The sequence below is a fragment of the Pholcus phalangioides genome, unplaced genomic scaffold, assembly GCF_987345545.1.
Source record: "Pholcus phalangioides strain wild (caught in Gottingen) unplaced genomic scaffold, Ppha-v1.0 ptg000028l_1, whole genome shotgun sequence".
NCBI classification, from domain to species: domain Eukaryota; kingdom Metazoa; phylum Arthropoda; class Arachnida; order Araneae; family Pholcidae; genus Pholcus; species Pholcus phalangioides.
The window spans coordinates 6,441,654-6,453,773 of NW_028301618.1; the positions used below are offsets into that span (position 1 = coordinate 6,441,654).

At 40.0% G+C, this 12,120-nt stretch overlaps 1 protein-coding gene across 1 annotated transcript; it reads right to left on the minus strand.

The window, feature by feature from the left end:
• Positions 1-791: 791 nt before the first annotated feature.
• Positions 792-11,511, minus strand: Tnpo-SR (transportin 3). Its single transcript, XM_089252008.1, has one exon. The coding sequence runs from the start codon at positions 11,328-11,330 to the stop codon at positions 8,508-8,510; it is 2,823 nt and encodes a 940-aa protein (XP_089108134.1). The 5' UTR covers positions 11,331-11,511; the 3' UTR covers positions 792-8,507.
• Positions 11,512-12,120: the final 609 nt, after the last annotated feature.

The following is a 12,120-nucleotide window of genomic DNA, read 5'->3' on the forward strand; positions in this document are numbered from 1 at the left end:
TCTGGTAATGCCATGATTTTTGAATGCAAGTACATAAATATTTAAGCTGCTACTTCCAGCTAAGTATGCCCCCCCCCCCCTGAACATCACTTCGCCTGTGGACCCATGATATCTAAACGGTCATGCATAAAACCTCCACAAGAAGAGGAAGCTCACTGAGCTCTAACCCTGGGTAGGCATGGACCCTGATGATGTGTTAAGAGATTTGATTTATTGTGTAGTTCCGTTGAATTGTCCCATATTTTAAAAACAACCTTCCCCCCCCCCTATGTAATTCGACACTTTCGAGAGATAATCACTTATTTTCTAGACCAAGGTTCCCTCTTATTCAGAAAATGCTTGTTCGTTGTGAATTCAGTTGATTAAATTTAGTTCGATAATTAGAAAGGGTCTTGCTGTTGGATGGGGGAGGAGGCATGAGAAGAAAATATGGCCCAAAGAGGGACCATGGGCTAATAAAAAAAGGTTGAGAAACACTGAACTAGATCAAACCCTAGCTCGCAATAGCCTTTGTTACTGTCATCACTATGTACGCATCAAGTAGGTAAAACTCATTCAATCTAAATAGGATAAGCACATGCTTAACGCAAGATATAAACGATATTACACTACATTAACACAGTAGTGTTGCTACTAATAGAAAAATAATTGTACATATCTCACACAATGATGCGCATGAATTTTTGAAACAAAAAAAAAGACGTTCATGTTTAGAATTGAATAATACACAGCAATTCGTAACTATATAATAATGAAACAAACTTCATAGATGAGAAAAACGGTGTAAGAATATGTTTTTTTTATATCACATGTACATTCACACACACACATACATCCAAACGAGGAAAAGGGATTCCATCGGCTTTTCGATACGCACATTCACAAAATAATAATAATAATAATAACAACGGAGAAACCACTTTCGCTCATAATTTTTCTTTTTTCTACGCGACAGACAAAAGAGGAGAAAATATTATATAACACACATACATACATAATGAATTTTTTTTCCCCTTCTTTTTCATTAAAAAAAATCGCTACCATAACAAACAAAATGTCTTCCTCATTAGCTGGCACTGATCATAAATTTTGGCCGTTCGTGTTTGATATAACAGAAGAAAATAAGAAAAAAACTTCTATTTTATATTAGTTTGATCAACACGATTTTCACAACAAAAACGGAAGGAAAACCCCCCCCCCCACAACTTACAGGCATTTAGATAATACTTCGAGCAATTGCAAAATTATTGCATAGCATATATTTCAACTACTTCTTCCCCCCCCCCCCGAATTATAATTCTCGATATTGACACATCAACCATGCACAAAAAAAAACAAAAAAACATTCATAAAAGGATACAGTCATAATCGTATATATTTTTGGTCCGTTCGCCAATTTATCTCCTGGAACCAGTTGATAATATCATTATCTTTCGCACATTTTCATCTGATGGCATCGCAATAAACTGAGTGACTCCACTGTCGGCAACCATCCAACTTCAGAGAGCTTGTATCCGGAACAATGAGACAGAAACAGGAGTCTGCGGCACCGTGTAGATGTAAAAAACAAGCTGTTTTCTTTTTCTTTCTTGTCTAGAATATGAGACGAAGCATGTAGAAGCCTCTTGAATAATGAATTCCTCAAGACATTGACGCATAGATTTTCGGTACTCAGAAATTTGTGATTTTATAGAGTTACAATGATTTTTTGCTGTCGAAACGTCCTTTACATAAAAAAGGCGTCATTCCATAGGCATGCACATGAAGAAATCCAACATTTTCCATAGCAGGATATGACGGATATTATCGATTGCATCTTGATAATCGACTGATATGACCGATAGATTTCATGAGAAAAATCAAAATAGATGATATAACTTTGATTACAGCCACGAAGATTAGTCATTTAACTGGCCGAATCGTGATCTCGATAATGCATGATAACCACCAATCAAAAACAGTCGAAACTTGTCATATTTGTTGTTGCCAGAGCTGCATTTGCGCGTTTCCCTTTAGAAATACTTTCCGAACATCCACGAACGAAGATTACAAAAAAAAAAGAGAACACATTTTGATTCAAATTTTTCCCCAGAATGTCACGCATAATTTTGGTCTAAACAAGACATTCATTTGCATCATAACTTGTGATATTAACACAGACAAGGAAAACAAAACGACCAAATGAATTTAGCAGCAGAATACAGTGGACGATTCCTACAGTAATGGATATTCAGATTCTTTGGTTATCGGACATCAAATAACACATACATTTGTAATCATAACCTGCGACAGACTCGCCTCTATATTTATAACACTATTGATATAATATGATTCTTATCATCAACGAATAGCGGTAACTGTTCGAGATACACAGGTGGCCATAAAATAATTTTGCCGATTTACAAGCCCCTAGCAGCTGCAAAAATCAGCAAATTTTGATGAAATTAGAGATATAGGTGTTCCAGAGTATGTCCTGAAGCAAACCCACTTTTGTAATTATGGTCACAACGGAAAAATGTAAAATAAATTCAAACAGCAACATAAACATTAATACATTGAAAAATGATCAGCGCATAAAAAAAATATAAATGGCATTGGAACGGTACCTGTAGCACCATAAATGCGGGTGGATAGACACAGACAAAGAAAGATCTCACCACGAGGTTGGTGCACTAAATGCCCAGTCTGGGAATTTCTTCAAATTTGCTGAAGTCCTTGACAGAGCATCTAGTGCACCAACCCCTTGATGAGATCTTCTTTGTCTGCGCCTGCATTTACGGTGTTTTCACTGCACCAATCCAATGCATAGAAGTAGATGTTTCCATTTGAATTTTTTCAAAATTTTGTTGCTGCAATCATATCAGCAAGAGCTAGGGTTTCGTTCCTCATCTAATTTTCGAGTGCATACTCGTAAACACCTACATCTTGAATTTCATTAGCATTCGTTGATTTTTGCAACTACTGTAGGCTTTATATCGGCAAAGTAATTTTATGACCACCCTGTATTTAAAAAAGTGACACATTGTACTTGTACAATGTAAAAAAACATATTGCTAATCAGCATTAACATAGATACCTTAAGCCAGTGATTCTTAAAAGGGTGCTTCGCGACTCCTAGGACATCACCCAAAGGCGATGTATCACTGTTTAGACGAGGAGAGAATGAGGGTTAAAATAAAAGCCTACTACTACTTTACTGTGCACCAACTACGGTCACTACTATACACAGCAATTTACTTCTGATCGAGTTGGGTCAGAAATGAAGTCACGTATATGTGGTTGCCCCAGGTTTGGTGGGAAAAAATAACTCGTAATTCTTCCCCAGGAATGAAACCGAAGACCTGATGGCAACCTTCATGGTGGGTGGTAGACGAGCATCTTACCACTGTGCCACTAACTCGGGCGCTGGACTGCCACATATATGAATGCAGAGCAGAGGTGACAGGGTTGATGATTGCTAAAATAAGAGACTTAAAGCAAAATGAGAGTTAAGGAGACGCAAGTAAATGGTTTCAAGGGTGATGCGGAAAGCCAAAAGTTTAAGAACCACCGCCTTAAGCAACGCAAAAAGCAATTATTATTATTTGATGAATTGAGCATTATTCATGACATATTCATGAGCGCTAGATCAGCAATTTGATAAAATGTCCATAGTTTATACTCTATTCGTTCACAAGAAATCAAGCACGTCATCACACGATAAGACAGATTTATACAGATAAAATTACCTTCTTTGTAAAAATAATGTAGATGATTTTTTTCAATCGTTACTTGCCGCAAAGCTGATTTCCAATGCTAGCCAAATATAGGTATGAAATTGGCCTGGTGGCAATCAAGCCAATCAATGGGAAGCGATCGACTTGATATTCATTTTGCAAACCACACTCGTTTCTCACATGTTATCATAATAGCCACAATCATAACAAAAAGTTCTCAAATTTAGCGAGACATCTGACTGAAAATAGCAAATTTGAATATTTCAAGTGATCGAAACAGATCAGCACATCATGACACAAAATACAGTAGAAATAGAGATATCGCAGTATAAAAAAAACTCACATGAAAATAACATCAATGGAAAGTCATTCAATGCACCACAAAGAGTTTTTACGGATACATTGCCTGAGGTTTGATGTGGGCAGCATTAGGATATTGGTAAACTTCTGAGCTGTTGGGCCACAATGAAATTACTGTTTGGGGCTGAGTAGCTGTGGTACGAAGGAAATTTGGACGAAACATCTGAATCAAAATTTGAGAAGCAGTTGGGAAGATAACGACATCATCATCATCAGTGGTGATGGATGCAAAGTCGCAGCAACCTTAGGTTTCCCAGAGACAAGGCTGCGCTTGTAGACCATATCATTGATTCTATCAGGAGAGAGTTGGTTCAATTAATAGGCAGAGGGGCTAGGTTGTTTGGCTTTTCCGCTGGTATTGGTTTAAAATGAGTTATGCCTGTTTCGAAATACTGACAAATAAGCCAGAAAACTCAGATTTCTGTTCGAATTGCTCAACAGCCCTATGCAACCCAAATCCAGTCTTACCACCTGCGCAGCTTCAGTATTTGTCTGTAATCTTTGGATAACCAAAAAAATCACAGTGATTTTGTGCCCACCACCATAGTGAAGATGTCTGTCACAGATGCAGACTAAACATCTGGGAAGTCAGCTTCCATAGGACCACTATCAGTCAAATTAGAGTCTGTACTGAAAGTAACGCTTGTCGCTGGGCGTTCTCCAACAGCTCAACATGCTCTTTATTTTCTTTAACTGAAAAAACTCCCGATGAAACTCCTCTAAAAATGGCTGCTTTAACAACTTAAAAACCTTAATCTGTCCAAACAGCTCAGAAGCTACACATATAACAAGCACAGTAACAGAAGATATTGCTACCTTTCCTGCAAATAATAAATTCTGTTTCGAAAAAATTGTTATTGCATCGCTCAGTAATAATCATATATGTGTGTACATGCGGGCGGGCCAAGCTTGTAGATTCATTTCATTAGCAAGGCTTCAGTTCTAGGCATTTTTGCAATGCGTGAACAGTCTAAAGAAATAAAAATTACCCAAACCATAGAAGAGCTACAATATTTAGTGATAATTTCAGTACATTCCGTTGAAGAGAAGACTCACGAAATAGTGTTGAAAAAACTGACTAGTTGGGAATTGTTTATGAGCTTGAACATCCCTCGCATATTCAGAAAATGGACAACTAGACAAAATCAGAATATGCCCAAGTGATTCCATTTTCATAGACATCATAAAAGCGTGCCAAAAAGTGAAAACACAGGGAGTATGACTGAAAGTAACGCCCAGGCCTGGCTGCTCTGAATTAGAAAACTCAGAATAGAGAATAATTATGAATATCATACTTGCTGAAATTTGAAGACACATTCATTCACAAAATTGTGTCAAGGGAACTATGGCCAACACGCATGCATGCTTCATCATTTCTCACATTTTGCAAATTAATATCTGAGTGCAATTTCAATGCAGCGGGAGAAATACAGTAAAACCTGTCTTCAACGGAATTGCAAGGGACCAAGATTTTATGTTTTTTTTTCTGTTGAACACTGGTTTCTGCTGTAATAACGGTTCAATTCGCATAATGTGCAAAATTATGTAACAACCTTGTATGCAATTAAACTAAATTAACTGAAAATAAAGTAAATAATTTAAGTATATAGATAAAATAAAATAATGTACATTATTTGCTCTGTAGTTGCTAAATACAGTGGACTCCGCTTGCAATGCATTTCAAAACACTTTAAGATGGAAAACGCTTTAAATGGAAAATCTTCATGAGAATTAGTTGTTGTTCAGACCATGAAAATAAGTCGTACTAAGCAAGAAAACGTTATAAAAGCAAGATCAACCATATTTTCTTAACCCCCCCCCCCTCGCTCCACTATTCATTTGAAACCTGAATTGACAAGATTTTTGTCTTACATATCATTTGGAAATTTGACCCCTGCACTGATTTCACCCATAGCAAAACTTGCTTTTCCGAAAATTTTGTTACAATTTCAAAAAGCAACTGCTCTACTACATATGGCTTTTTAAAACTGCAGTATTAAGTGCGGAAACAGTTTTTTGCAAAATCTAAGGGTGGGTGAAGTAGAGCTTGCATAAAAATTTTGACAGACCACTTCAACGTCTTGTATGATCCTCTGGTCTATTGGTCACGAAACAGTCAGTGTTTATTGTGTGAAGTTTTTTTTGTTAAGAAGAGTACAATTTTCCTTTCTGTTTCAGCGTTAGGTTTCATTTGATCCAGGTTTTTTTAATGCATATTTTTGGCATTGAAATCATGGGACCAAGGGATCCATCAAAGACAAGTTTCTGCTTAATACAGGCTCAGTTGAAGGCAGGTTTTACTGAATTTGATTTTCTGAAAAAATATGAACATTGGCTGTGAAGGGCCGATTAAAATTTCACAATAAAAGAGAAACACACACACTCGTTTTTAAAACAATTCCAAAACCCAGGCGAATTCTAAAATTTGATACATATCTAAACGCTGAATTTGAGACCATATGTGGTTCACTAACACTGTTGTTAGGGCACTGGCCAGTTATCGGAATGACCATCAAAATGACTTTTTCCCCATAACAATACAATTTAATGTTTTTGTTAAAATGATGGTAGCCTAGTACTCTTAGGCCGGGTTCACACTGGACCGTTATGATAAGACAGGGCTTATCAAATCCCAGGTGCCAGGTCACCATGGCAACTATAAAATTGGCATGGGCACCAAAAGTTTTCTGTAAGTAATTGCTAAATTGGAGTTGCTAAAAATGGCACAACATTTTCTGATTTCATCACAGTGTCTTAAAACCATAGAAAAAGTCTTCAGATTACAATCATTCTTTGCTCAGAAGAGATTGGTCTGGCGATACAGCAGCGACGTAGACAAGGATTGGTTGAAAAACCTGAAATTCATGTTTATAACCAATCTGTGCCTTATTTAAAGCCCTACTCATGTCACATAGAAAACGTCACTCTGAGCAAGCTGCTTTGAGATTAAGGTTCTCACCAGGCAGTGGAGGCACTGTTCTCTAAATAAGTTATACTATCGCTCAAAGGGTTGCAAGAATTATTTAAGCAGTATATTTTCATTAGCACACACATATCCAAGTACGTATTGCTGTTGAGTGAGTAATGCAGTGCTGCATCTTGCGGGAATTTGAAAAAAACATGTCTGCACTATGCCGCTTGTAAAAAATACCCAAATTTGACAGTAATCCCGATTTCAAAATCTGAAACCAACAGGGAAAAACTTTTGTTAAAAATGGAGCAAAACAGAAACTACAACACAAGATGGGGGATGACCATAAACAAACTAGTCACTTGGCTGATAGGTACTAACTGCTTATATTACTGCAGATGGGGGGAAGAGGGAATGTTCCGATAGCTGACCAGTACAGTTGTTGCAGAACAATCACTCACAGGAATAACAGTAGTAATTCGGTACTAGTCTGGCGATATATCAATATATGTTGCCAACAGCAGCAATGACTTGGCAACATATTGGGCTGTGGTATTTGTGCAATTCTATCTTGAGTATCTCGCTTGTAAATTGATATTACCATGAATGGAAACTGCAGTGTTGATTTAAACATGTTTGTATCTTTTATTTAGCTCTCACAGCGGTTTTTTTTATTTGTTTGGGTTATCGAAAATACTGTTGGTCAAGCATATCACCAAATCGAGATTAACAAGAATGAGAAAAATCACCAAATTGTGAGCGATACAGCTTTTTTTTTTTTTACGAGTCTTCCCTTGTTACTATTGCTATGGGCTTATTGATGGAAATTCGAATTGAAAATTGTTAGTAACACAGCGATTCTATATTATTTATAAGTGTTGCCAATTGGCATTCACTCCCCGACTGACTGAACATTTTCAACAAGGCCCATTACATGCACACACCATTGTGACCACAGCAATGTTGTGACAATTATTTGAAACAGAACTTACTTCCTTGAATCTAAAGTCAAACAAATAACATCTATAAGAATTTTAAAAAAAACGGCAAATGGGAACTCAAGTATTTTTTGGGGGGGGGGGGAGAGAGGGACAAATGGTAACAAGCATTGAAAATAGTGCTAATGACAACATTCACTATTTTGTACTTATCATCAGGCTATTGGAAGCTTGAATGAAAACGTCACTATCATACTACAAAGAAATGTTACATGTGTACACATATATGAAATCGCACATAAAAAAAAGAAACGTTCGTGCGCTATAAAAACGGAGAAATGATTCTGATACTGTAGGAAGACACGTCTCGAAACCAGCATGAGTTTGCGAAAGGAGAAAAACAACAACAAAAATATAACTGGCGCTGCTGCCACTCTCACACAATTTCCGAAATAGAATTTCCGTTTTTTTTTTCATTCACTTCACCATTGAAATCGTCTTATTACTTTTCTCTTTTTTCGTTTAAAAAATAAAATTAATTCTGAATTGTACATAGTCAATTGCGAAAGAAAAAAAACCCACTTATTTGAACAGTCGAGCAAATTCCTTCATCGACGCGCAAATCACTTTCATATGATCGGCACTGATAACGTTCTGATGGAAGTCGGATAGCTGGTTAGGCGTGGCAGTCACTGAACCCGCACTGTTCTTCGTCGGAATACACTTCAGTGCACTCTCGAGCCAACCGCTGAGCAGCATCTTGTCAAAGATGACTAGTTCGTAGAGGACGTCGCAAAGATTCACAAGCAGGTAAGACGGTAGGGAATAGACAGCGGCGTGGATGATGGCGCTGACGAGATCCTGGCCAAACTCAGTCAGGATCTCTTTCACCAGGGCTTGCTGCTGGTGAGAGTTCTCGCGCACCTTGACGGCTTCTCTAGCAGCGCCAGGAGCCCGGTTGATGCTGGTCTGGCCAGCGATCAAGTCCCGCAAAAATTTCATCACGGACGCGTTGGCGTCTCTGTGCTCCAGGCTACATGCCAGGATGGCACAGTGAACCAGCGGCTTCAGCTGAGAATTTTGTAGGAAAGCGAGCGGCATCCATTGGAGAAACCTTGTGCACAACCTGAACAGGTCATCTATGGTGTCTGGATGGTTTCTCAATCCGTTCGGTTGATCCAAGATTCTGAATGTGGGTACACAGAATGCACCCAGCATGTCTAGAAGACCCTGTGAACAAGACGGCTCCGAACCAAACTCGTCCACGAGTATGCTACCAACATAGAGGAAACATGAGTGTTGATGATGCTGATACAAATCGATGATCTGCTTGACTAGTGGCTCCAGGAGTATCACGGACTGCTTGCCGACGCACCTGATGACGAACCTGATGCAGCGGCAACACCTTTCGATGATTCGCTGGTCCGCCTGGTACTTGTTGCAGCACGCGGACAGCAACGGCCACACGTCTTGGACGACGGGTTGGCAAGGGTGGACCTGGCCGTTTATTATTTGCGGCGTCGTGTGCCTGAATATTGCGGCCAATCTATCGAGCCACACGGCTGGATCGTTCTTTGTTCCTTCTTTCACGAAGCTTTTATCATCTTTAAGCAGCTCTTCCAACGGTTTCGACTGTGTCTCGCAAAGCTCTCTTAACCCCCTGGTGAGTTTGTCGAATGGCATTTCAGCTAAAATCAGAGCGGTTCCTTTCAGGATACCTTCAATTGCTTCATTCGAGATCGAAATCCTATCGACGGCCCCCAAAATCTGGAGCAGTCCCGGGAAATGTGATGACATCTGCTTCCGACACGACGAGCATATGTGCTTCAAGGATGCTGCAGCGACACATGCCAGAGAAGGGTGCTGTAACCCTTTCAGCAAGAAATTCAAGACTGGATCCAAATACTGCGGGTGTTTCTCAATCCAGTCATTCAATTCACCAAGCAGCTGCGTGCTAGTGTAACGGACAGCGATGTGAGTCGAATCATCCGGCAGACTCAACACGGACTCCACAACTCGGGGAACAACAATGGTCTCTTCTGGAATAATATTCTTTGCAACCGAACACATAACAAACAGAGCAGCTTCAGTTATGTCCCAAGATGCAGAATTCCCTCTGTTTTTTAAATTCTCGTACATCTGCAAGAAACATTTTGCCGATCCGATCACGAACACAGCATCTTTGATAGTCTCGGTCACCCTCGCACGAAACTCAGTGAAATCATTATCTGTATCTGGGATCCCTTCATGATCCTCATCAAGTTGACAATGCTTACACAGTGCTATCATCAAGCGCTGGATATAAGGTTCAAAAACTGAGTTCAACGATTCGTTATCCCTCTTATACAGTGATTCCGAAAGCCGATACCAGAAATTGAACGTCATTTCGGCTACTTCAAAATCCGGATGCCCCACACATATCAACAACAGATCCAAGTTCTGTAAATTCCCAAATCCAACATTCGGGAAATCCACCATCTGATTCAAGAACGAATTGGCCAGTTCAACAAATATACCACAGTAATTCATCGCTTTATCGACGTCTTCTTCGGCAACCACAGAATGATACGCATTCACTAGTCCATAGACACCGGCGAACAAAACCTCCGCGAGAAGCTGGTGCTTAGACGTGTCTTCGACTAACACCAAGGCATTGGATATGGCGTCGGACAGCGCTTCGTGCACAGATGATTTCGTGTTGTGATTAGACAGAATCTGGAACCCACAGTTTATAAGCGATATCAGGATCGGTTCGGACGTTGGCAGCGCTTCGACCGTGAACCAACACCCGAGGCAACGGAACACCTTCTTCAGAACGGCCTCGTTCTCCCCGAAGGACTGCACGCAGGAGCTCAGCAGCTGCAGCACTTTCGGGGAGACTTCCTTCAGCTTCTCGATGATCTCCATGCGCCTGTTGGCGCCGAGCCTGAGATTCCTGCCGTTGAGCTCCTCGGGGAAAACCGCCAGGATCTCCAGCAGGACCGTCACGGACCGGAAATCGGTGGAGAACTTCTCGATCAGGTCATCGACGGGACTCCCCCACGTGGCCATTTGCAGCGCGAGGTGAGTGCAGGCTATCGACAGCTGGGTCACGATGACGGACTGGTCGTAGGCCGTGACTCGGACAAGATGGCTGATGAGCGAGTCCCTGAGCGACTGGTGCGACTCGACGGGCAGTTCGTTGAAAGAGTTCTGTATCTTGGATTTGAGGGTCTGGGCGGCGAAATAACACATCTCGAGGTCGGTCTTCTGCAGGAGTATCTCGTCTGCTATCTTCCACGCGTAGACCGAGCGCTGCAGCTCGTTCAAGAAAACGGACGCTTTCTCCTTCTCGCCCGGGTTCGGGTCGTTATACAGTGTGTTGATGGCGTGACAAACGGTCAAGGTGCTCGGCGGTTGCTCCATGATATCCCCGTTCGTACGAAAATACTTGCGGGAAAAAAACAACAACAAAAGAACGACTTCCAATTAAACTTCGGACTAATTTAAAACGCGTAAATATCGATCGTCATTCGACGAATAAATTGACACGAGAAGCAACGAAAGAAAAAAAAAACACACGTTACCGTCAATACGGCACTTCTGAACGGCTCTGACTGCCGTGTCGTCTGCGTTTTCTGACCTTGATTTCAAATTCGGCTCTGGGATGAGACGTACTACGTCATTCCACAGAAAATTCCTACCGGAGAATCGCCATTGCACTGTCCACATTCCCTTGGAACAAATTAGTGATACATACTATGACCATACGATGTCCCATATTATCCGGGAAGTCTCTGTATTTTCTATTTTTCTGGCCGTCTCGACTTTTTAGCAAAAAAAAGTGTCCCGGTTTTTTCCATTTTTTACGTGGAGCCTAATTGTATTTTTATTCTTTATTGAAGTCAAAAATTTAAATTATTTTTCAACTCATAAATTATATTATGATAATTACACAACTATGAATAAGAATATTAATTTCCCACATTTGTCTTGGTGAACGTTTTATCTTGTGGAATTCATTTTAATCCACTGCAATTTGCAGTAATTTTTTATTTCCTACCATGTTGTTTTCCCGTAATTTCAGCAATATTTGGCAACTTTGTTCAATTTTGGCGATAACTGTCCCGTATTTGGAATCTCAATTTCCCGTATTTCTCTTGAGGAAATATGGTCAACGTAGAGATACACTAATCCTTGCTTAAACATGAACAAA